Source organism: Rhinopithecus roxellana, chromosome 1, assembly GCF_007565055.1.
Source record: "Rhinopithecus roxellana isolate Shanxi Qingling chromosome 1, ASM756505v1, whole genome shotgun sequence".
NCBI classification, from domain to species: Eukaryota; Metazoa; Chordata; class Mammalia; order Primates; family Cercopithecidae; genus Rhinopithecus; species Rhinopithecus roxellana.
In genome coordinates this window covers 159,938,562-159,966,065 of record NC_044549.1, presented here as the reverse complement: position 1 = coordinate 159,966,065, position 27,504 = coordinate 159,938,562, and the positions used below count along the sequence as shown (strand labels likewise).

At 38.1% G+C, this 27,504-nt stretch overlaps 1 protein-coding gene across 1 annotated transcript in view; it reads right to left on the bottom strand.

The window, feature by feature from the left end:
• Nucleotides 1–2,515: 2,515 nt before the first annotated feature.
• The window catches only part of RBMS3 (RNA binding motif single stranded interacting protein 3), a 546,693-nt gene continuing 521,704 nt past the window's right edge, over nucleotides 2,516–27,504 (bottom strand). Inside the window, exons 12-14 of the mRNA XM_030937919.1 lie at nucleotides 24,035–24,115; nucleotides 21,069–21,196; nucleotides 2,516–2,693 (exon numbers count right to left, since the gene is read on the bottom strand). Coding sequence (XP_030793779.1) covers nucleotides 2,687–2,693; nucleotides 21,069–21,196; nucleotides 24,035–24,115 — 216 coding nt within the window. The 3' untranslated portion in view covers nucleotides 2,516–2,686. The remainder of the gene's footprint in view (nucleotides 2,694–21,068; nucleotides 21,197–24,034; nucleotides 24,116–27,504) is intronic.

Sequence of the window (27,504 nt, the reverse complement as noted above, 5' to 3'; positions counted from 1 at the left end):
TGGGAAGCTGAAGGATGGAACAAAAGACAGTATAAATCTAGCATTTTCTCTAAAGCATGAAAAACCATAATGGTGGGTGTGACCAGTTGGAATTTCTCTGTAACACACACTACATTTTCTTGGATACACGTTGTCTCCAATGTGACCATAAATATATGGAGTCATTCTCTGATTTGAGCTTCCAATTCATGGGGTTGCAAATAAGAGAACCAGAGTTTATTTAAATAGTGGAATACTGACAATTTCACTTGAGTCAACCTTATTACTCATGTTGACATAATGGGAATACGATTTACCTTTAAAACTTTTTAGTTTTTAAAAACCCTACCCTGTTTCATAGTACACTTAAATACATTTCCCTGCTTCTTTTGGACTAAGACAGGCTCCTGTGACTTAGTTTGTGAAAAAGAGTTTCACCTATTTGATTCAAAGGATTCATTCAGAAAGCAATCTAGTGAATGCTTCACCTAACAAAATTCTATTCCATTGTCCTTAATTTCAGGTAAAACTGTAAAGGTTGAACACATATCTCATGAATTAAAAATGCAGATATATTTTACAGGTGGGTCAATTTAATTCATTTTAGACAAAGTTTTGCATCATTCTAAGTGCAAGTATTCCTCCTTGGCTTACATGATTGATCATACCTAATTCTTTTGGTTCTTATTGATATAAATCATACTGTTTCTTGATTGTCAACTAGCATTTTAAGGACTTCCCTAAATTCCACTAATAGAATTCTCATTCTTATTGGGCCTACATGCCTCAAAGAATTAAACTGAAAGAAAAAGTTCTTTCGGCAACACCAAGATATGAAAATACAATGAAAAGAGGCAAAAAGAAGATACCCCCTCCCCATTTGCAAAACCAAGGTGACTATTCATGGTAGGTGATAACAACGACAGAGGTGAGAAGACAAAACCCAGAGGTGTTGTAATTTAGAGGGAAGACTATTGTTACAAATACAATGATACCTTTCCAGGAGACCACTCACCGTTTCACAGAATATCACTAAGTTTTTTGACAAGTGACCTTTCAGACCAGGTTCAGAAAGTGTCTTTAGCTGAAAATTCATATAAAGAATATTCAACCTGTTAAATAAGCATCTTGGTTTACTAGTGGCCATCAGTACAGGTTTCACTATTCAAGACAGCCAATGAGAAACCAGAAAAGCTCACAGAATTTAAAGCCACTTGGCTCTATCAACCAGTTGATACCCAGAACTGTTCATGCTGAAACTGCTAAACACAGCAGGTACAAGCTTCTGCTATCAATGAATACACATTTAAAGAAAAGAAAGACAACGCCCCCCACCCTCTTTTTTTTGCACTATGTAAAACACCAGTGGAAGGTAGTTTAAACAACAAAGTAAGAACTGGTCCGGCCATGTCGGTCAAATAAATTTTTTGTTTTTTTTTTTTTTTAAAAAGAAAAGAAATGAAAAACAACCTCTATCTTCTGGACTGTAATAGGGTGTCACTTCATCTTTGGTATAAAATAGGCCATCCATAGGCTGAATTTGATCACAACTAGGAAAGACTACAGAAATTGTCAACAATTTCTCTATCTATTGCTTTTTTTTTTGTTTTTTTTTTTTGCACTTTTTGACCATAAGCTCCTATCTACTTTTTTTTTTAATGCTCTTAAGCTAGGTTTTGCAATGTGACAAGCAAAGCTGACTAAAAACTTTGTAAAGCTCATAAAAAAGACTGCAGATAAAAAGCACTAGTGCTTTTGCTAGCGATCACGCTTTGTAAATTAAAAAAATCTGCATTCTGCCCCCCAAACACGCATTATTTCTAATGCAGTTGTTTTTAAACCAACATTAATAACTTTACTGTAAAATGTTTTAGCTTTTTAGAATGATTCATGTCAACACTTAAGACAAAGTTCATGAAAAGTCCCAGCATTTTTCCAATTCTTGCAGTTGCCATGGTTTCTTTTATCAACAAATTTTCTTCAAATGAAGAAAAACATTTTCATTTAAACTGTACAGTTTTTTTTCACCCTAAAAACTCAGTCTTAAACTTCTGTGCCAGTTAAATCCAGCACAATATTTCAATTCTTTCTTGATTTTTGTTTTTAACAAGACGTTGACAGCTTGCCTCGAGAGCCTTGACGTCCTTAAAATTAAGGCAATTAAGATTCAAGATAAACCTTACCTAAATATTTCTAAGAAAAAATAAAATAAAAAAACCCCACTAGATTTAAACAAGAAGGGAAAAAGAGAAAGTAGCTTAATTGTTGAGGAAGACAATTCATTTCCATTTCTATTGCCCGCCTCTTGACATCAGGTTTTCTGTTAAAAAAAAAAAAAAAAAAAAAAAAAAAAAAAAAAAAAAAAGTATCTACACCTTCAGGAAAATTCTGAATTCAATTCAAATGTTCATCCACATAAAATATCAACCTTCAATGTTTTGTAGTGTTTTTTTTTTTTTTTTTCCTCTTCTGGAATTTTTTTCTGTAGTTAAAAAAAAAGATCGCAAAAATAAATTGTCAGACCACATGAAGACCATTTGCACAGCACATAAAAACTGTTTTCATTGGGTAAGGTATAAAACTAAAAAAAAAAAAAAAAAAAAAAAATGCATTCCATTGACGTCTGTGCAAACTGGAAGCCAACTTCTTGTTCAACGAAGTTTCTTCATTCAAGGCAAAGATTCAGACGGACATTCTTCAGTCCTGTTTATGGTCTGTGAAAACAATTGAATAAGAGTGGTCATTAAATTAAAGTAACTTTGAAATCACCTTCTGTGCCCTTTTCCAATGAGGCAGCTTTAAAAGATACCAAGCTTTCAACATAACACAGTCACAAAAGCATCATAACATCATGCTGAGTCTATGAGATTGTCAAATTTTGCCACTTTCACTTAAATACAGATTTGGGCCAGAGAGTTTGTTTACATTAAAAATCAAGGTTAATAGTTTATGTTGTAGCTCCTTACAGATCCTTTGAATAATTCTGTTCCTTCAAAACTACTATAGGAATCATCACTAATTCCAGCAACATATATGAGATTCTTTACTCTGCACCTAAAATAACTGAGTTGTATGTTATCTCATGGTATTCATCATGTACATTTACATAAGGCTTATTGCCTGAGGAAATAAGTGAGACAGTTAAGAGGCCAATGCAGTTTTGTTCTCTTTTCCTCTTCCCCTTCTTTTCTTTCTTGTTCATTCCCTCTGTCAAGATTATAAGTTTGTGACAGCAGGAACTATATTTTACTTATACCTTTTGCCTTTTAGGCAGAGTGGTACATACACAATAGGTGTTTAACTAGAAAAGTATCAGTTTACTATATGCCACTTTGCTTAGCTCATTTCGAATAGACTTCTGCTACTGCCCTTTCTACGTTGCAAGGTTAACCTTCCAGCAAGATGACTTTACTCTTAGCTCTTTTGCCCACAGATTAGAAGTTTGTAAAATAACTTTAGAGTTGTGCTATAGAAAGAAGGACCTTTATATTATCTGTAAGTCACATTTAGCTGAAACCCTTTTTGTTCAGGGTTATCAGATGACAGCAAAAAGTTATGCAAGTTCTTCTGATGCACAGTTGCTTAATTTAGTAAGTATGACTGTTATTATGTATAGTTTTACAGATTGTTTACTATACAAGATGCATGACTGAGGGAGTGGGGGCTAAATTTCAGCCCATTGTCTGTTCCCCAAGGTATGTACCCTGGAGGAGAGCTGTAACCCCAGTTCACAGTGTTTTAAACTGTGTAATGTGTAGCTTGAGACGGCCCAGAAAGGACATAGTTTCCTAATTTGCAAAAAGCCATCATATGAGACAGCTATCGCTATTAGGAACCTGATTAATTTCTTCCTAAAATCATGTGAGGAAAGCTACCAGTTGATATATCGAATATTTAATTTTTATCAATAGGTTAAGTCCCTAAAATATATATTTCTGTGTTATATGAGAAAGTGAGGTATCTTTTGAGAAGCAAAGCAATTATAATTTTCATACTGTAGCAACAATAAGAAAAATTTTATTAGTGGTAGTCATGGGAACCGTGGTTTATATTTTAACTATCTCTAGCTTTGCAAACTATAGACTTACTCCATTTATTTCTAAAAATCTACATTACTATGGGAACAAATTTTTTTTTCTTGGCTATATAGCTGTGAGTTGGGGGGTGGTGGGGGGAGAATCTGTTCTTTGTTCCCACTCCCATCTTCTACTCTGATATTATTGTGTACTGAACTGAAAATGCCTAAAACACCATGAATCTCTTTAGCAGCTGCTCAGTAAATGATGTCTTATTCAGTGGACTACAGTGCATAGAAGACCTGACCCATCAAACTCAAGTACTTGATTCACTGGTCTCAGAAGCATTGATATTTATGAGCTAGGCTGGAAGTACTTTAGGTTTTATAACTGTACACAAATGCTTCCAATAGCCCTCTCCTGTAATTTGCTTGGTTCTTAAAGTGGCCCCTTTGCCACATGAAAACAAATGATGGCAAATAGATGGTTGTACTTTACAAGTTCATGTTTGCTAGCTGAAGCTTGAAGGAAAAAGGATCTTGCCATTGAATAGAACTGAATTCACTCCTGCCCATCTCCTCTGTCCTGGAATAAATGTGAATGTGCACATTTACATAATACTTATGGATTGCACTGAAATTCATAAAAATAGAAGGGTTCTAATTTTTTTATTTTTAGGCTGGGATCTTTGGCAACAAGAACATGTTAAGTTGGACATTTTAGAAATAAAATGGGGTACAACTTGAAAACAGGAATTCATGTGAAGAAATAATGAGTATGGAAATCATTTGCAAATTGTAAAACAGTGCACATACAATGTATTGTTACAATATATTACAATACATAAAATGTTGTATTATTCACAAGTGTAAAGGACATAATTTGCTCATCATTAATATACTGACAATGTATAGAAATTTGGTATTCATGGCAGTTCAGTTAGCCAGAGAAGATTTGAGGTATAAAAAGAACTTACAATACCAGTGTTGAAATGAGGGCCTTCTAAAGTCAGAGTAAATGTGGTAGAGTAGGAATTTCACTGAATTTAAGAATACAGAGGTATTTTGAATCCTCTCATCACTCATCCTCCCTCAAAAAAAAAAAAAAAAAAAAAAAAAAAAAAAAAAAAAGGCACAGTGGATAGATTGGAACATAACAAACCATAATCTTAGAAATCTGTTTTAGAGCAGGAGGAAGTCTTAGAGATAGCCAAATGAAGCAATATTTTCCAGAATAATTCCTGACAGACTAGCTTCATGTAATGCTGTGTAAAAAGTGGGATTCTGTGATCCCGATTCTGGAAAAAGTCACAGTACATTCCCACTACTGGCTAAATTAAAGAAGTAGTTAGGGTACCCATAAAGAAGGGCATGACTATTTTTAAAAAATTGTTCTTGAAAGAATATAATCTTTTACATAGGTATCCAAATTACAACATGTAGATGAAACTTTGTGAGATATCTTTAATAATTTAATTTTTCTTTTCTTTTTTTAAATTATACTTTCAGTTCTGGGGTACATGTGCAGAATGTACAGGTTTGTTACATAGGTGTATACATGCCATGGTGATTTGCAGCACCCATCATCTACATTAGGTATTTCTCCTAATGCTATACCTTCCCTAGCCCCCCACCCCCGGACAGGTCCCAGTATGTGATGTTCCCACCCCACAGTGTCCACGTTCTCATTGTTCAACTCCCACTTATGAATGAGAACATGTGGTGTTTGGTTTTCTGTTCTTGTGTTAGTTTGCTGAGAATGACGCTTTCCAGCTTCATCCATGTCCCGCCAAAGGACATGAACTAATCTTTTTCTATGGCTACATAGTATTCCATGGTATATATGTGCCACATTTTCTTTATCCAGTCTATCATTGATGGGCATTTGGGTTGGTTCCAAGTCTTTGCTATTGTGAACAGTGCCACAGTAAACATACCTGTGCATGTGTCTTTATAGTAGAATGATTTATAATCCTTTGGGTATATACACAGCAATGGGATTGCTGGGTCAAATTGTATTTCTGGTTCTAGATCCTTGAGGAATCACCACACCGTCTTCCACAGTGGTTGAACTAATTTACACTCCCACCAACAGTGTAAAAGCATTCCTATTTTTCCACATCCTCTCCAGCATCTGTTGTTTCCTGACTTTTTAATGATCGCCATTCTAACTGGTGTGAGATGGTATCTCATTGTGGTTTTGATTTGCATTTCTCTAATGACAAGTGATGATGAGCTTTTTTTTTTATGTTTATTGGCTGCATAAATGTCTTCTTTTGAGAAGCATCTGTTCACATCCTTTGCCCACTTTTTGATGGGGTTGTTTTTTTTCTTGTAAATTTATTCAAATTCTTTGTAGATTCTGGATATTAGCCCTTTGTCAGATGGATAGACTGCAAACATTTTCTCCCATTCTGTAGGTTGCCTGTTCACCCTGATGATAGTTTCTTGTGCTATGCAGAAGTTCTTTAGTTTAATCAGATCCCATTTGTCTAGTTTGGCTTTTGTTGCCATTGTTTTTGGTGTTTTAATCATGAAGTTTTTGCCCATGCCTATGGCCTGATTTTCTTCTAGAGTTTTTATGGTTTTAGGTCTTATGTTTAAGTCTTTAACCCATCTTGAGTTAATTTTTGTATAAGGTGTAAGGAAGGGATCCAGTTTCAGTATTTTGCATATGGTTAGCCAGTTTCCCCAATACCATTTATTAAATAGAGAATCCTTTTTCCCATTGCTTGTTTTTATCAGTTTTGTAAAAGATCAGATGATTGTAGATGTGTGTTGTTATTTCTGAGGCCTCTGTTCTGTTCTATTGGTCTATATATCTGTTTTGGAACCAGTACCATGCTATTTTGGTTATGTAGCCTTGTAGTATAATCTGAAATCAGGTAGCATGATGTCTCCAGCTTTGTTCTTTTTGCTTAGGATTGTCTTGGCTATGTGGGCTCTTTTTTGATTTCATATGAAATTTAAAGTAGTTTTTTCCAATTCTATGAAGAAAGTCAATGGTAGCTTGATGGGGATAGCATTAAATCTATAAATTACTTTGGACAGTATGGCCATTTTCACATGATTATTTCAATAGATGCAGTAAAGGCCTTCAACAAAGTTCAACAGCCCTTCATGCTAAAAACTCTTAATAAACTAGGTATTGATGGAATGTATCTCAAAATAATAAGAGCTATTTATGACACACCCACACCCAATATCATTCTGAATGGGCAAACCTGGAAGCATTTCCTTTGAAAACTGGCACAAGACAAGGATGCCCCCTCTCACTATTCCTATTCAACATAGTATTGGAAGTTCTGGCCAGAGCAATCAGGAAATAGAAATAAATAAAGGGCATTCAATCAGGAAAAGAGGAATTCAAAATCTGTTTGCAGATGACATGATTGTATATTTAGAAAAGTCCATCATCTCAGCCCAAAATCTCCTTAAGCTGTGATAAGCAACTTCAGCAAAGTCTCAGGATACAAAATTAAGGTGCAAAAATCAAAAGCATTCCTATACGCCAGCAACAGACAAACAGAGCCAAACCATGGGTGAATTTCCAGTCACAATTGCTACAAAGAGAATAGAATACCTAGGAATCCAACTTACAGGAGATGTGAAGGACATCTTCAGGGAGAACTACAAACCACTGCTCAAGGAATAACAGAGGACACAAACAAATGAAAAAACATTCCATGTTCATGGATAGGAAGAATTAATAATTTGATTTTAAAAAATCTTGGAGGCCAGGCATGGTGGCTCATGCCTGTAACCCCAGCACTTTGGGAGGCCAATGCAGGAGGATCGCTTGAGGCCAGGAGTTTGAGATAAGCCTGGCTAACATCACAAAATCCCATCTCTAATAAAAATACAAAAATTAGCTGGGCATGGTGGTGTATGCCTGTAATCCCAGTTACTCAGGAGGCTGAGGCAGGAAAATTGCTTGAACCGGGGAGGTGGAGGTTGCAGTGAGCTGAGATCACGCCCCTACACTCCAGCCTGAGTGACAGAGTGAGACGCTGACATGTGCTGTCTGTCTGTCTCTCTCTATGTGTGTATACACACACACACACATATAAATATGTATATATAAAATATATAAAAATATATATGTACATATATATAATATATATAATTTAATTAAAACAATAATTTTAAAAAGCCTCTTAGAATTCCCTGAGAGGAAGGCATCACACATCTTAATCTTTCTGGAAGTAAAACATTTGCTGTATTTATCTGACACTCCAGGAGGTCATGTCAATTAGTATTTTTATGACTTTGAAACAAGCAAACTATTTCACTTAGTTTAAACCAGTGTATCCCAACATAATTTGACCAGAAAGTACTTCCCCACCCCAACTCCAGGGCACAGTGGCAAATCCTCCCTCAGCACTAGAGACCTAATTAACACTCTTTGGAGAACACTGATGTAATCCTCCCGCTGTAGAGAAGAATAAAATGAGGCTCCAAAGGGCTTAGTGATAACTAGGGAGTGGTAAAGGTGGAATCTGAACCAAGGACTTCTGATTCCACATATTACAATTTAACTTTGATTGAAGACATACTTTTCAGATCTAGTTATTTTTAAGGTTTCCTACATAGCACAAAGGAAAACAGATAACTTGGGTGGGAATTGGAATGCTCATAGAATTTCCAAAATAAACCACAGTTATTTCCTCCTTCTCTGATTAGAACCTGGAATCCTTTTGCATTTGTAGCTTCTTCTTCTTCTTATTATTATAGTTTTTGGAGTACAAGTGGTTTTGGTTACATGAATGAATTCTATAGTGATGAATTCTTAGATTTTGGTGCACCTGTCACCTGAGCAGTAAACACTATGCCCTATATGTAGTCTTTTATCCCTCAAGTAGCCTCTTTTAACAATGGGAGAAAGAAAACTCCATAAATACTACAATGTGAAGTCTTTTGATTTACCTTGAAATGTGGAATTTGGAATATTTAATATTTGCCAACATGTATCCCAAATATAGTCCCTTAATCCATAGGCACATCATTTATATTTCTCAAACTCTTCCTTTAAACCATCTGTTGTGAAGTCTGTACTTCGCAATGTCTTTAGGGTAGACAATTGTGATGTTAAATGTATGTATAATGGGTTAAGCTACTTTTCAGGAACACTGGCTGCCCTAATCAGAATTTCACACCCCACAGGAGGTCAGCTAGCATTTAATGAGAAAGGCCAGAGGTTTGTACAAGTACTTAAAGCTATTGTATCTCAATTAACATAATGATTGTTAGAAATGGGCTGCCTGATGAAAGTAGTAGCATGTTAATTAGCATAATGATGCTGGAAATGAGCTGCCATTTGTGAAACTTGGAGTATTTAAGATAATGTGGATTGGTTACATTATTTTAGACATAGTCTACACTTTACAAGAAAAGGGAAGGATACAATAAAAATGTGGGGAAAAATCAGGCAAAATAGAAGGTGCCTAATCATAGCTACTTGGGAGGCTGAGAAGGAAGGATCACTTGAGACCAAGAGTTCGAGGTTGTAGTGAGCCACGATTGGACAACTTGCACCGCTGCACTTCAGACTAGGTGACAGAGTGAGACCCTGTCTATAATTTTTTTCAATAAAAAAGCTTTAAAAAATATTAAAAATGTGGGGAAATTTGTAGCATATGACTAACTTTAGGACGTTGTTTGAGCTTGATCTCAAAATTGGACTGTCGTTGAATAATTTTCTGGTGACTTCTGTGAGGATAACATCACCCTACCTCTAGAAAATGGTCAAATCTAACCTGAGTGAATTTTTCATGTAAGACAGGGTCAGGTTCTTTCTAAAAACAGAACTGGGACTTCAAGCATACAGAGCAAACTGTATAAATTGTGTTGTGTCTACTTTGTCATCAATGCTTGTTACATATTTACAAAGTGCCTCCGTGGGTGCTCTTGCATCCCTCAAACTTTTCCCAGTGATGGTTACCAATGAAAAGAAACCGAGTTTTTATGACCCAAATGCTAAGCTGAATTACTAATGTCTTCCTTGAATGACTGTGAAGACTCTCATGTCTTACTGTGGGTAAAATTGATACAAACTTAGAGTCACATTAATTATTCCTGTTTACAAATTTACAGGAGTGATTGCCATTCACAAATTTATTTTATTTAGATTATTCATTTGGTTTCATTCTATTTTGTGATGCTATTGTTGTTTTAAGTCAAAAACTTCTAGCACTTTGTATAATATCAAAGAAGAGAATATAAGCAGGACCTGTTAAAATTTTCTCCAGGTTTAATGTCCATAGGGCAATGTAAGTGGTCTTCACATGCCACACTTTTCACATGTCACACCACTGAAATATTTCATGTTCCAAGTTACATTCACAATAATTAGATTCCTTGTCTTTCTCCAAAAATCAGGTCTTCCTGGGCTTTTAGCTCATCTGCCTCTGTTAATGGCATCAGTAACGTCATTGTTTTGCTTGGAATTTTTAAGTCTTGTTTTTTTCTTTCTTTTTCTTTGGTCTCTCCCTATTAGACTTCCCTACCTCACCATCATACCCACTACCATCATACTTCAGACCTTTACCTCCTCCTGTGTGAATAATTGAAATAATAGGACTGGGGATTTTCAATGCTTCCAAGTGCCTTGTCTACTTCAGCTGGAATCGCAGTCCTAGAACAAAGCAAATGCTGTCCAAGCACCTCAGTATAACACATGATACTAGAATCTGGGTAAATTCTGCCTTTTCATACTGTTCTATTCGTCTGCCTCATTTCCCAGATAAATACTCTGAGCTTTCCCACCTACGGACTTTGGTCAAACTGTTATTCTGCCTAGAACGTTGCTTTTTCCCATAAGACCCAGATCCAGTTGCCCAAACTTCCATTAATGTTTATCCAGCCAGAAAAGAAAAAGGATGTGCATTCTATCACTGCAGTACTTTTGAGGAGAGTTATTTTCCTTTTCTTCATTGTAGTACATAGATAGCTAGATATAAATATGGATATAGATAATTCACATGTAGATCTAAATCATGTACTGGATTGTAAGCCTCGGAGGGCAGGGATCCTGTCTCCTAGTACAGTACCTGGCGTGATGCTGGTACCACAAGTGAAGTTGGACCTGCGTATGGAGGTGATGGGGAGACTGTCACCAGAATCCATTAGAGGCAGAGATGCTCTTTTTGGATCAGGCAAACACCTGCTTCCCCACCACATCATACAATGACCAGACAAAGGTGACTTACACCTGGGTAGGGACAGCCTTGAGCGAGAAGAGCGCAATTCACTGGAGGTTCACAAATGGAAGCAACTAAAGCTTCTTTAATCAGGCAGGGAGAGAAGGAGATTCTGGACAGTTGCAAGAAGGGGAAAAATTTGCATTCTGAAATTTCTGAAATCCATCCTTGAAACATGCTCCTCTTTACCTAGCATCCATTGGTAATAGAGTCATTAATGTTTAAATCAAATCATGTCATGCCTGTTTTTTTAAAGACTTCCAAAAGTTTCCCAGCTCACTTAGAATATAACAAAGTATAATCACTGGACACAAAGCCAAGTAGCCAAGGGCCAAAGACTCAATAACAGCTGGCCTGTTTGATTTATCTCCTGTTACTTTCCCCTCTAGTTCAGGACATTCATGCCTCAGGTGGCCCCTCAGGGCCTCTGAACTTCCTGTTTCATCTGCTTAAAATAATTTTTCTCCCAATCTCTCCATGATTAGCTTCTAATTATCTTTCAGATCTGGAGACTGTATAGACAGGCTTCCTTTGATACCTAATCTTAGGTACTCGGTCACTTCGTATCAAAATAGTCTTTTAAAATAATCTGCTTTGTAGCTCTCTTTTTGATTATTTTCTGATTGATCCATTGATTCTAAGTCTATTACTAAAAGGAAACTCCAAGAGAGTGCGGGAGGCATTGGCCTCTTTCATTAGTCTTTCCCTTGCACCTAGAATGCTGCCTGTCACATAGTAGGTGCTCAATCATTAATTGTTGATTGGATAAATGAAAGTATTTTTTTCCATTTATCCAGACATCATTAAACGGTTAGCTTGGTTCTAGAATCATTCATTTCCTTATTGTGCTTTGGCACAACCAAAGCCAGTTTCACCTACTCAGTCTTGAGAGGTGTTTCTGGCAAACAGTACATTAGTGAGAATTTAGAAACAGAAATAGGAGAGACTTATTATTCAAAATTTGCTCCAAGATCTGTGGTCAGCAATCTGGAGACCCAGGAGAGCCAATACAGATAGCGTAGTTCCAGTTGAGTCTGACAGCCTGAGAACCAGGAAAGCTCATGATATGAATTTAAGTCCCAGAGCTGGCAGGCTCAAACCCAAGAAAAGCCAATGTTTCAGTTCAAATCCAAAGGCAGGAAAAGACCGATGTTCTTGCTTAATCAGTCAGCCAGGAGTTTTCTTTTATTCAGAGGAGGCTCAACTTTTTGTTCTGTTCAGGTCTTCAACTGATAGGACAAGGACCTGCCACACTGGGGAAGACCACCTGCTTTACTCAGTCCACTGATTCAAATGTTAATCTCATCCAAAAGCAGCCTCACAGACACACCCGGAAAAAATGTTTGACTATATGAGTATGCCATGGTCCAGTCAAATTGACACATAAAATTAACTATCACAAGTTAACTTCTTGTCAACTTGGCATTCATCTGCATCAATAAAAAGGACATGATTCCTTATAACATGACACAATTATCCTACATATGACTGAAAACACACTAACCCCTTTCACAGAAATAGAGGTCAAGTCTTTGAGTGACATTTACTCTCCTCTTTGATATTCTGTAACTTAAATACTGATGTAAAATGAACAATGATTAAATACTATGATATGAAGTCAATATACAATTATACATAAGAGAGTAAGAAAAGATATTTGCTTAATATATATGTTAATATATAAACATACACAAATGTATTCATGAAAAGGTAAGGAGATACTGATGGCAATTACAGTCTTTATTGCTGTAGCTGGTCATAGCTGATATTTAAAATAATCTTCTTTCACTATCCATTCTATGTTCCCTTCGCCTTCAGCAAGTACTTCAGCTGGTCATGCTTCTTTGGAGGGGGTGACCCAAACCTCCATTCCTGAACAATCTGGCCATTGGATTGAGTAGTCCTGTTTGGATTGTATTGTAATTTTCCATTTACCTTTATCACGGGGCATGGTAATACTAAGAGACACACTAAGGGATCTCCTGTATTCCAGATATTCTCTTCCTTACCTCCACTGTAGAGTAGTAGTCCAATTTCCCTTTGTTAGTCAGGATTAATCACTCCAGCCAGCACAGTAACTCCCTTATTTGCCTGTTGATTTGGAAACATGAGGAGTCCAAAGTGGCTGAGCAGCAGTATTAACTTCTGGTTCAGTAGAATTATTGTTGTCTCTCCTGGTGGAAGCATTCTTCCCTTAGCATTCCTCCTGAGGTCTCTTGGCCAGCAGAACATAATGTCATGGGTACAGGAAGCAAAAATTTTGCTAGTGAGTCACTAAGGGTATTAGTGGTGCCACTCTCATTTTTACCTTTTAATTTCTGGACCCATGAAACCTGGCTGTAGGAGAACAGCACCATGTATATTGGGTACTCATTCGAAGCACATCAGCCTTTCAGAAATCCTTCACCCATCCCTGCATAGTATTGCCAGTTAGCTAGCACTGTAATTGAGTCTTCAAAAGGACATTCCACTGTCTGTCAAGCCAGCTGCTTCGTGGTGGTGGGGAACATAGCAAGACCAGTGAATTCTATGAGCGTGGGCCCATTGCCATGCCTTATTTGCTGTGAAATGAGTTCCTTGATCAGAAGCAATGTCGTGTAGAATAATACGATGGTGGATAAAGCATTCTTTAAGTTTACTGACGGTAGTTTTGGCAGAAACATGTATAGGAAAGGCAATTCCACATCCAAAGTAAGTTTGTTGTCTAGTAAGAAGAAAATCTTGCCCCTTTCATGATGGAAGTAGTGCAACGTAATCATCCTAGTACCAGTTAGCTGGCGGATCACCTCAGAGGATGGTGCCATATCAGGGATATGTTGCTGGCACATTGGGCACTCAGCAGTGCCTATGCCAGATTTTCCTTGGTGAACAAAAGTCCATGTTGCTGATCTCATAATCTTCATCTCTGTAACCATGGCCATTTTGTTCATGAGTCCATTGGGCAATGACAGGAATGGCTGAGGAAAGAGGCTGACTCATATTCACAGACACATATTCATCTTATATCTTGATTATCAAAATTCTCTGTGGAGGTGGTCCTATGATGGACATTTACATGGACTATCGATATCTTCTATTTATTATTCATAAGATGTTCACATACCTTTTCCACAAATTTCTTTGTCACCAATTTCCCAATCACATTCTTTCCAAGTCCCTGACCATCCAACCAAACTCTTGGATATAGCCCATGATTAAGTATATAATCATGCTTCTGGCCATTTTTCCTTCCAAGCAAAGTGAACAGCCAGATGCACTGATATAAGTTCTACTCGATGAAAGGATTTCACTTCGCCACTGTCCTTCACGAATGATCCAGAAAGAGACTACAGTGTCTCAGCTGCTCACTGTTGGTTGTACCTGCGTATCATGCAGAGCCGCCTATAAGCTAGACCTGAAGAGGCAGGATAGCAGGAGTGGGAAACATGGATATTTGAGCCACTTTTGCATGTAGCTTTCTGTGCCTTCAGGGTCTGCTCAAGCCTGATCATGTATATACCACTTCCATTTTATGATGGAGTACTGCATGCCCATCTTTATGGCTTGGTGAGTCAGATAACACCCAGTTCATGACAGGTAGCTCAGTTCACATGGTAACTTGATTGCGCATAGTTAAGTGTTCAGTTTCTCTTGAGGCCCAGTAGCAAGCCAAGAGCTATTTCTCAAAAGGAAAGTAGTTATTGATAGAGATGGCAAGACTTTGCTCCAAAATCCTAAGGGCCTTCACTGCAGTTTACGTATAAGAGCCTGTCAAAACCTCCAAACAGCATCCCTATTCGCAACTGACACTTCAAACACCATTGGATCTGCTGAATTATATGACTCAAGTGACACAGCAGCTTCCATTGCAGCCTGGACCTGTTGTGAAACCTTCTCTTATTCTGAGTCCCATTTAAAACTAGCAGTTCTTTGTGTCACTCAATAGATGAGTGAGAGTCACATACCCACATACTGCCTCTAAAATCCAAAGAAGCCACTCAGCATTGTGCTTGTTTTGGTGATAGGAGATACTAGATGCAACAGGATTAAACTTATCTTTCATCCTTAGAGATGTATTTTCACAAACCCTACCACACTGGACCTCTAGAAATCACTGACAGAAGTTCCTTGAATTTTTGTTGAATTTATTTACCAGTCTCAGACACACAAATGTTCTACTAATAAGTCTAGAGTAGTTATTACTTCTTGCTCATTAAGTCTAGTCAGCATAGTGTCATGAATATAATGGGTCAGTATGATATCCTGTGGAAGGGAGAGACCATCAAGATCCATGCAAACTAAATTATGGCCTAGGCTAATATACTCCTGAGGTAGGATATTGGAGGTATATTGGTGGCCTTGAAAGCTGAAAACAAACTGTTTCTGGTGGTTCTTATTGACAGTAATGGAGAAATAAAAGAATGTACCAGATCAACAGATGTCTAACAGGTTCCAAGGGGTGTGTTAATTTGCACAAGCAATGAAACCACATTTGATACAGCCACTGTCATTGAACTCATCACCTGGGTATGTGATACTGTTTGGCTCTGTGTTCCCACCCAAATCTCATCTGGAATTGTACTTCCATAATTTCCATGTGTTGTGGGAGGGACCCAGTGAGACAGAATTTGAATCGTAGGGGTGGTTTCCTCCATACTGTTCTCATGGTAGTGAATGAATCTCATGAGATCTGATGGTTTTATCCAGGGTTTCTGCTTTCACATCTTCTTCATTTTCTCTTGTTGCAGTCATATAAGAACTGCCTTTCACCTCCTGCCATGATTCTGAGGCCTCCCCAGCCATGTGGAACTGTAAGTCCAATTAATCTTTTTTTCTACCCAGTCTCGGGTATGTCTTTATCAGCAGCATGAAAACAGACTAATGCAATATACTTACAATAACCTACTGTCCTTCTCTAAGTTCCATCTGTCTTTTGCACAAGCTAAATGGGCAAGTTAAATGGAGTTATAATGGAAATCGACACTGCATGTTTCAAGTTCTTGACAGAAGCACTAATTTTCGCAGTCCTCTGGAAATGCATTACTGAATTTGGTTTACTATTTTCCTATGTAGAAACAGTTCCTGTGTCTTCCATTTTGCCTGTTCCACCATAAAGGTCCTTATTCTGCAAGTCAGGGAACCAATGTGGGGACTCTGCAAGTTACTGAGCATTCTAGAACTAAAGAAACAACCACAAGATAGGCTTGGGGATTAATGGAATCCACTGTGAGAAGGACCTGAGCTAAAACTCCATTGATTACCTGACATCTGTATGTCTATACTCTGGTGCACTATGGTGCCATTTTAGGTCTCTTGGAATTAATGTCAGTTGTCAGACTCTGAAAGATCTGATTTTTTCTTTTCTTTAGTCAGAGGCAATAGGTCCCTTTTGGGAAGGCTGAGAGAAAAATTAACAGTATACATCTTTGATAGTTTATCAGTGCCTTTCTTTGAGGAAACCCAATCTCCTTTTCAGTCAATGGACTCTGGGTCTGTAAACTGGCTCAAGTCTGGGAATTGATTGAAGTGCCATGAATCTCTCTCTCTTTATGATTCAAGTTAGACATTTATTCACCTGACCTAGAACTTTTCTGCTTATATAAGCCAAATAAGAATTTGGCAGACTTTCTATGTATTTCACTTCTAGGAACACCACGATCAACCAGCCAATGTCATAAGTCTGCATGAGCCAGACAATTCTGATTGCTGTTTTAACTCTTCTGTCCTCTACAGTAACCATGCCAACCTCGCTTTTGGTGATTGAATGTTGCCACCTGGCCCCAATCACTCAGGGTCCAATCACTCTAATTGCATTTAGGTTTCCCAATTCAGTGACTATAGTTCCCACTGTAAGTTCTGGGCTACAGAGAAGAGCAATTACAGAGTTATTCAAGGATGCCAAGGCTCCCCTCACACATGTATTTCTTATAGTTGTGGTGAAATGTCTTCTGGACCCTCCCACTGTAGGTGAGTAGATCTTAAATGATAAACCCACTCTAATATTAAAATCTCTCTAAGCCTTTGAATCTCTTCCTTTAGGGCTAGCATTTCCAACTAGCTCACTGTGGGTCATCTCTTGACCCATGTTTTCATCAACCAGCTAAGCTATTAGAGTCTTTATAACTTCTTGAGTTGCAACATTAATTGCAGAATCTATGCTTAGTGAGCCCATGTCAATTACTTTGGGCTGATCCAACGTTATGTTCCATTATTATGTCACATCCTTGATATCCATTTCCACACATGTTCCATGAATTTCTGTCTGTATAAAGTAAAAAAAATCTAAGTAGTTCTTCTGAAGTGTAGTGCACCTCCTTATAGGTGATATTTTGCACCTCACCTTTAGGGGCTTGCTAGACTTGAGCCTAGTTATAGATCTAGAAGTGAAGAGGGGTGGTGGAGGTGAGTCCTAAGAGGACTCAGCTTTGTCTTACATGACAACTGACTCAGAGGAGGCCATTCCAGTTTTTTCAGGCAATGCAGGGTTAAAAATCACTCCCAATTGTAGTGGAGAAGCCACTGTCACTGGACATGGGGAGGCTTCTTCCACTGGCAAAGAATACTCATCATATTTAGAGACTCACTGTCCCCAGCTTGATTAGATTTTTTCCCCCATATATCCATGACAATTACAAGATCCCACTTTTTCCCAATCAATACCTTCACTTTAACAGTAGATACTCATGAAATTAGGAATTCAACCTCTGTTGTAACTCAGCCTGTCACAGGATGAGATTCTGGGTTTGATTTTCAGCAATCTCAGCCATGTGGCTCCAGGAAATAAAGGGCTTTTTCAAGGCAGACATAGAAACCTTCAAGTCATTTATACTGTGTTTAAGCTGAAAATTGAATCACTGAATGCATCTTCTTCTTTCCTCACTATGTCTAGTGACATTAGGAGCAATCAGACAATCATATTCATTAATTTTGCAAAAATGTTTGAAAATGTCATATACATAGTCACCCATCTCCTTGCTTCTTATAAATGGTTGATTAGGAGTATCTAATTAAGATATTTTGCATATTTCCATTGCCAGATCATGTCATGGAATATAAATGCTCTCTTTACTACTAGAAATAGAGTCATTAGTTTTAAACCTAATCAGATCAGAAAACCAATTTCAGAAGCTACTGTATGTGTGTGCATGTACATATATATATACACACACACATACACATGAGAGAGGGAGAAAGAGGAGAGATACAGAGATTTTAAAAAATAAACTGGCTTGCACAATTATTAAGACTGAGAAGTCTGATGATCTGCAATGATCTGCAGTTGGCAGACTGGAGACCCAGAAGAGTTAATAGTGTAATTCTAGTTTGAGTCTGAAAGTCTGAGAACTGAAAGAGTTGATGTAAATTCTAGTTCTATAGCTGGCAGGCTCAAGATCTAAGAAGAGCCAATATTTTTGTTCAAGTCCAAAGGCAGGAAAAGACCAGTGTTCTAGCTCTAGCAGTCAAGCAGCAGGAGTTCCTTCTTACTCATTCATGAGAGGTTCAATCTTTTTGCTTTATTAAGGGCTTCAACTGATTGGATGGAAGTCTCCCACAGGGGGGAGGAAAATCTGCTTTAACTGATTCAAATATTAATCTCATCCAAAATCACCTTCACAGACATACCCAGAAATATTATTTGGCCAAATACATGGGCACCCTGTGGCTCAGTCAAACGGTCACATAAAATGTCCCATTATCCACGGTATTTCTCATCTCCCACCAATGTCTCTTGCTATGCTTTACACATAGCCAACATCTGCTTCTTTTCTCACATATAACCCATTGACCAGGCTGAAAAAAAATTTCAATATGCTTGGACTGGAGTTCCAGAGTCTACCACTGTATTAGTTTTGCACATAAAAGTGATTCACACAGTAAATTAATAACATACTGCTTTACTCAGTAACAATCTTTTCTGAAAGTCATTATTGATATTAATAATGGCAATCATAATACCTTATATTTGTAAGGTTAAGTCATATTCTGAGCAAATTTAATTTGTAAAGCTGACTTTAGAAATTAAATTTGTAAAGCAAACAACGTATATTGAGGTTTAAAAGTGACAAAGATTCTCTTCTTGCTCAACTTTTAGTCAGGCTACTCTGAGGCCCCATCTTGAGTAGGCATAGACTTTTGCCCCCATTCGTGCCAGTTCTTTATAGTCTAGTTTTAGCAAGAATCTTACTAAGTCAGTTTAAAGAGAATAGCCTATGGTTGATATGACTACCCTCAATATCTGATCACTTTTCTCATCCCCTCCATTTGATGTTATCATTCCTTGATCTGCCTTCAGCAAAAAGCCTCTCAAGTTAGTTTAGCAGTAATTCTCCTGTTCTTGATGTCTTCTCTTAGTAATTCTCCACTCACTGACCCCCTCACTCGGCTTGTTGGCTACAAATCCCCAGGTGTCTTTGCCATATTCTGAATTGAGCATGTTCTCTCTTCCCCTATTGCAATCATTTTAATACCTATTTTTTTTATTATTTTATTATTATTTTTTTGAGATGGAGTCTCACTCTGTTGCCCAGGCTGGAGTGCAGTGGCACGATCTCTGCTCACTGCAAGTTCCACCTCCCAGGTTCATGCCATTCTCCTACCTCAGCCCCACCAAGTAGCTGGGACTACAGGTGCCTACCACCATGCCCAGCTAAGTTTTCTGTATTTTTAGTAGAGACGGGGTTTCACCGTGTTAGCCAGGATGGTCTCTATCTCCTGACCTCATGATCCGCCTGCTTTGGCTTCCCATAGTGCTGGGATTATAGGTGTGAGCCACCGTGCCCAGCCTAATACCTATAGTTCTTAATGGCAAAAACCGCAATTACTTTTGTACCAACCTAATAAATAAAGTATTTCTTAATGTTTTAACAAATATCAGAATAAACTTTTTCTTTAAGAAGAAAATTTATTATTTTAAATAATGGAGCAGCACTCTGTAGATAGGCAGGATTGTCTGGGGATTCTGTATTCATCAGGGATTTTATTGCTATCTACAAAGTTGAATAGTTTGCATGCCCAGACACCTGTATACAGACTTTCCTTTTGTAAGTTCTTTTGGTTTCAATAAACAGCCCTCAAACTTTACCAAAGTTTGCCAAATGTTTATTCAACACAAAGCCAAATGTACTTTGCATTATGGGTGATTTAAGGATTTTCAAGAGTAATTCTGAAAATCCTTGCCATTTTATTCCTGAATAAGACTATATTTTCTATTGCTTGATATCTTACAATACCCTTTTTCATGGACATTTAACTTTGTATTCAAAGCAACCCTACAAGGGGGAGTGCTACTGTCTTCATTTAAGAGTAAGGAGACTGAGACTAAAATGCAGGCTCTCTATTCAGTTTCAGGTTAGGAATAGTATAATTTTTCCAATAATAAATATGGTAGATTTTTTTAAATGGCTGCAGTGCCTCTCTCTATATCAAGCATTTTCAAAGTGAACTGCTACATTGACTGTTTGGCCAAGTGACTTGCTTTGGCTAATGACATATTAGAAAATTAGCTACAAACAGAATTGAAGAGTGCTTGTATATTTGGGCTTGTTCTTTACTATTCTTGAAATTCTGAGACTTCCATGTGCATTAGCCTGCTGGAGGATCAGAAGCATATGGCCCGGTCACTTCCATCACACATCCAACAGCTAGCAACACCCAGAAGCAGAGATGCATAGATAATCAGCAGCTGTTCCTAGATGTTTCATTCCTGTCAAGATCAGAAGAACCATCCACCCAAAGTTGGCCCAAATTTCAAACCCACATAATCATGAGCTAAATAAATGCTTGTTGCTAAGTTTGGGATGGTTTGTATTTCAGCAAAAGCTAACAGATACAACATGAGAGAGTGATGTCAAGATGGCTGATCTCGAGGAAAAGAGCTTAGCACAGCCCAGACTTACTTAGACTGTTGGTAAGAATATGCAGGTGCATGTTCGTTGGATGTGTCCACTGCTATCTGTTGCTGCTGACCACTGGTGTCCTGGGATGAAGGTGCCACTGTCTGGGGAGAGGTATCAGCAACAACACCCTAAGGAGGGAAATAAGAACATAAAAGCCTTACTTTCAGCAAAGGGCCCTCTCTAGATAGGCGGTAAGTACCCCTCTTCTAATTGGCTTAAGTAGAGATGCTCTCAGCTACGTGAAGTCACAATAGGTACACAGAGGACTCCCAGAGAGCACATTTAGATAAGGGCTAAGTAATTCATCCTAATGTGGCACTAAGAAACCTTGCCATTAGAAGTTGTTGGAGTAGTTAAGTGGTCAGAAAATAATTTTGCCTATACTTGGAACTTTTAAACCAGGTTCGCACATTTATCCACAATAAATAACAATTTATCCTCATTCAGGATTCCTATAAAAACTTGTACGTTCAAACATTATTTTCCTGGCATATTTCACTGTATCATGTCTATATTCTTTGGGATAACAACGGAAACTGATCTTAATAAAAATATACATCAAAGTTTGGAAATCTTTTAAAAGGATGCTATTAAGTAGGTTTTCTCTTCAGTAATTTGTTTTGTTTTGCTTTGTTTTCTGGTATATGAACTGACAGTCACCAAGAAGTTTTAAGAAAACAACAACACTTGTCCTTAATTTTGGTTTGCTTTTCCTTCACCCTTTCTATTTTTTGTTTCTCACAGATGCTGGCAAGAGTGAATTTCTGGAATTGGTCACAATCAAGAATATAATTTTGGATTCCAGAGAGGCATAGGTGATTTTATTTGGTTGTTAGGTGATTGTATTTGGTTGTTACTAGGCCTAAGAAGAGCACCTATCTTGATAAATTTTCCTGGTTTTATTTGTAGTCATGGATACCTGCAGTGATGTCAAGTAATCTGTCACTGAGATTCCCTAAATTTCTTCTTTAGAATTTGAAAATTCTCTCTATATTTATTCAATCTTTTCTTTCCTAATTCACTATTTGGTATTATTGATTTTTTGACACCTCCCACCTTTACTTTATAGAGAGTGTTTTAATTAACGATTTTCCTCATAATCACTGGTTCAAGGCAATATATCAGAGTATATTTATATTTTTCTCAGTGAAATATTTCTTTTTAATCCCTAAATATAACTATAATTAGACTGTTTCCAATAAGCCACACTGTTAAATGTCTCATAATCATCAAAATGGTCAAGTTTTATGTATATGTTTTTGGTGTACACAGAGAAATGAAAATATGTGGCAGAAGTTTACACTTAAAGTGCCTATTTTCTCATGGCATAGGTGCTTTTTGATAGCTAAATATAGCAAAGAATGTGAAATTTAATCATATATTCTTGAAATTCTGAAAAGACAAAACTGTTAAGATGACACATTCTTTGAGACCTATAGGTCTGGAACACATGAAAGATTTAACAATTGGAACTCCTTGATTTCCTAAGCTACATGACTAGTCTGTAAAGGTCTCCCTCAATCTCTGAGATTGAGAGTCTTGGTGGATTTTTATATGGAGTGGTACCAACATAGCAGTTGCTTGCCAACAAATGGAGTAGCAAAGACATCAACTGCAGGGGATTCCCAGCTGATGAGAAGGAATGTAGGTGACCATAATGCACATGTGCATCAGGAGAGGGGAAAAAGAAGGGCAATAAAAAAGTAATGGCTAGAACCAGAGCAAAGAATATACATACCTAATTGTTTTACCACCGTCTGCATAGCTCTGTGCCCTCTCCATTTCTATGTGGTTTATGGCTCTGTCCAGTAAAATGATGTGTAGAGGGCATAGATTTATCCCAATGGAAAGAGAATGAATGCAGCAAAACTTCCATGAAGGACAAGCTGACATCATCATTCATGATATTCACAGCAATAAGACTTGTACAACTTCTTTCTTGTCTGTAAGAAGCTGCAAGCCTGTGCAGGTTCATCGCCTAGAGCAATGATTTCTAGTATTTGGGTACGTATTAGAATCATCTAAGGTCTTTTAAAAATATGATGTTCACAGTGGCTCATGCCTGTAATCCCAGCACTTTGGGTGGCCTAGGCGGGTGGATCACCTGAGGTCAGGAGTTCAAGACCAGCCTGGCCAACCTGGTGAAACCCCGTCTCTACTAAAAATACAAAAAAAAAATGATGTTCAGTCTATACTCCAGTCAAATTCATAATCTGTGGGAATAAGACCCAGGAATCAATATTTTTTAAAGCTCTCCAAATAATTTCAATGTGCAGAAAAGTTTGAGAACCAGTGCATTAGTCCAGTGCCTCTCAAATTTTTAATGTGCATTTGGATCACTGAGTGATCATCTTAAAATGCAAATTCAGATGCAGTAGGTCTGGATAGTACCTAAGAGTCTACATTTCTTTTCTTTCTTCCTTCTGACAGGGTCTCACTGTTTCACCCAGGCTGGTCTCGAACTTCTGGTCTCAAGAGATCCTCCTGTCTCAGCCTCTCAAGTAGCTAGGATTACAGGTGCATGCCATCATGCCCAGCAAGTCTGCATTTCTAACAAGCTCTCAAGGGATATAATGATGCTGGTCTAGGAACCACTCTTTGAGGAACAAGGCATTAAAGAACTAGTTCATTCACATAGTTGCAAACTTTTTTCCTTTTATAAGTATTCGTGATTAAAATTGTTGGAGTTGTGATTTGGTTTCTGGAATTTTCTCTAAATATGAAAGAGACTCCCATCAAGAGATTCCTGTTGTGCCTCTGTAGCAGATGACCTCACTGCATGTGCAAAGCAAAACACAACCACATTCAAGTAAATGTTTATACTTTCATATACTGAATTTACAATGTCATATTTTGGAGTAGCACAAAAATTGCAAGTGAGGATTCCTACGGTTATGGGGGGACTACAGTGTATACGACTGAGATTTATTTCTTCTAACCTCTTTATTCGACAGGGATAGACTTACTTCAATAGAAACAGCTGTCGGAGGCACAGGCGTGTACTGGGGAATGTAGGTCCCTTGCATAGGAGCAGCAGCAGTCATATACTAGAGAGAATCAAAGAAAAATGCATGTGAACTTTGAGCTGCAACCAGTGAGAAAATAAAATACCACATGAGACTGCTTTAGCTGTGGGGCCCATAGCCCCAGTGTGTATTTTTTTTCCAACTCAATTTTCACTAAAAATAAGGCAGCTCCTCTCAGTATTGAAAGGCCTTTCTTACTAATTTAGTACCCACGTTAGCCCTACCTCTTAATTATCAATATGAGTTAATTCACCCCCATTTCCTCACTTTGTCCTTTTACACATTCTAAATAAGATCTCAAACATTTCACATCTAAACACAAACTCCAGGAGAGTGGGGATGATGTCTCTTTTTTACTATCTTTTATTGCTAGCATCTATCACACAGTAGGCTCTCAACAAGTATTTGTTGAATGAATGATCATATAAATTGTTAGTAATATTATTTTTTGAATTTAAAAAAGCAAAGTAATGCAATAGTTATGTGATACATTTGCATTACTGGCAAATGTCATTTTTGCATCACTTTAAAATATGAGAATTACAGATAATATTGAAGTCTGTATTGTTCCCTTCTCCCATTTCATTCTCGTATCACTGTTAAAATTTCATTTCCAATACCTTTAATCCACCAAATTTTTCTTATTGCAATGAATAATGAAGCCAAAACATTTTTTGCTAAGTTGTAGTAGTCAATAAATTGTGTATTGAGGATAAGTTGTATTTTTGTAATGAAGAGAGCCCCAGTAAAACTACATGTTCAGTTACATAAGCATAAAGTATGACCCATATTCATAATACACATATCCACCCTGCAAATTCAAAGTTCTACTCTTCAAGAATTGAATTTCCTATGGAATCAACTGTTTATGAGTTTCTGAACTTCACCAATAACACAAAACTGGAATCATCAAATAAATTCAAGGTTTCTCAATTCATAATTTTTTTGTGGAAAATCAAAAGCTCCTGATTATTTTTCTAAATTTGCTGAGATCAAATACTAAGTTCATGTATAAATATGAAAAAGCTAAATTACTGTTTTGTGTATGTTACTATATTCAGTATTTAAGAGGCATGCCGATTCTGAATCAAGGAAAGCATCTGAACACTAGTCCATCTTTTCTTTCTTGTTGTTGGAGTGCAGTGGCGTGATCTTGGCTCACTGAAAGCTCTGCCTCCAGGGTTCAAGCGGTTCTCACGCTTCAGCCTCCTGAGTAGCTGGGAGTACATGTGTGTGCCACCACACCTGGTTAATTTTTGTATTTTTAGTAGAGACAGGGTTTTGCCATATTGGCCAAGCTGGTCTCAAACTCCTGGCCCCAAGTAATCCACCTGCCTCGGCCTCCCAGAGTGCTGGGATTACAGCCGTGCACTACTGCGCCCAGCCGGCATCTGCCTTTTCAACAAGATTACTCTAGAGAGTATGTTGTATATAACAGTTCCCTGGCCATTTCAGATAGGTAACTTGCCGCTTATATAGGTTCTAAATATCCTTTAATTTAGCACTTTTTACAATATATTCCTTGAAACACTAGCTATACTGAGAGTAAAGCTTTCTGTGTTCCAATGTATTTAAGCAATGCTGCATAACATATCCTCTTCTTGATACTGACATCTGATTAAACTCTGAGAAATCATGTTTTACAGAAGAAGCCTATTTAAAGGGGATAAACTAGTATTTCTAAAACTTGTGTTTTGATTTTTGGTATCATTTATTAGTTTTGCTTAAAATTACTACTCTAAGAAATATACTCTGGAAAATGTTTCCTTAATTGAATTTCAAAAATCTAGCAGCTTTATAGCAAGTGAGAATATATTTTTATCAACCATGAATTTAATTAAGTTCAAAATTGATACCTTTGGTCATGGTATTCCAAGGTTTACTATATACTAGTAAAAGGATAAACCCTCACCTATTTGAGTATTGCCTGTTCTAAAGTAATTCTAAACTTTGCAACTTGCCCAGTAAGTTACGTACATCTTTTGCATAAGAGGATGTCACTAGCACCCTCTGTAGAATACTGCTGGGATCCATCCCCACTCCACTCTCTATATCTCTAAGAAGAAATACTGTGAATTGGAGGTCATTAGAAACATGACTTATGGCCATATACAGCAATGTTCACTAGTTCACATGAGTATCTATTCCATGATTTGGACTTTCCTTGCCACACTGGAGTTCCTAGGTAGTATGGTTAATAAGAAGCATTGGGGGTGGCTGGCAAGACAGATGAATAGGAACAGCTCTCGTCTGCATCTCCCAGCAAGATCAACGCAGAAGGCAGGTGATTTCTGCATTTCCAACTGAGGTACCCGGCTAATCTCACTGGGACTGGTTAGACAGTGGGTGCAGCCCAAGGAAGGCGAGCCAAAGCAGGGTGGGGCATCGTCTCACCCAGGAAGTGCAAGGGGTTGGGGAACTCCCTCCCCTAGCCAAGGGAAGCCCTGAGGGACTGTGCTGTAAGGAACATGCATTCTGGCCCAGATACTATGCTTTTCTCACAGTCTTCACAACCGGCAAACCAGGAGATTCTCTCGGGTGCCTACACCACTAAGACCCTGGGTTTCGAGCACAAAACTGGGCAACCATTTGGGCAGACACCGAGCTAGCTGCAGTTTTTTTTTTTTTTTTTTTCATACCCCAGTAGCACCTGGAATGCCAGCGAGACAAACCATTCACTCCCCTGGAAAGGGGGCTGAAGCTAGGGTGCCACCCCCACGGAGCCCAGCAAGCTAAGGTCCACCAGCTTTAAATTCTTGTTGCCAGCACAACAGTCTGAAGTTCACTTGGAATGCTGGAGCTTGATGGAGGGAGGGACGTCTGCCATTACCGAGGCTTGAGTAGGCAGTTTTCCCCTTGCAGTGTAAACAAAGCTGCTGGGATGTTCAAACTGGGTGGAGCCCACAGCAGTTTTGCAACGTCACTGTAGCCAGACTGCCTTTCTAGATTCCTCCTCTCTGGGCAAAGCATCTCTGAAAGAAAGGCAGTAGCCCCAGTTAGGGGTTATAGATAAAACTCTCATCTCCCTGGGACAGAGCACCTGTGGGTATGGGCAGCTGTGGGTGCAGTTTCAGCAGACTTAAATGTTCCTGTCTGCTGGTTCTGAAGAGAGCAGCTGATCTCCCAGGACGGTGCTTGAGCTCTGCTAAGGGACAGACTGCCTCCTCAAGTGGGTCCCTGACCCCCGTGCCTCCTGACTGGGAGTACCTCCAAACAGGGATCGACAGACACCTCATACAGGAGACCTCCAGCTGGCATCTGGCGGGTGCCCCTCTGGGACGAAGCTTCCAGAGGAAGGAACAGGCAGCAATATTTGCTGTTCTGCAGCCTCCGCTGGTCATACTCAGGCAAACAGGGACTCGAGCAGACCTGCAGCAGAGGGGCTTGACTGTTAAAAGGAAAACTAACAG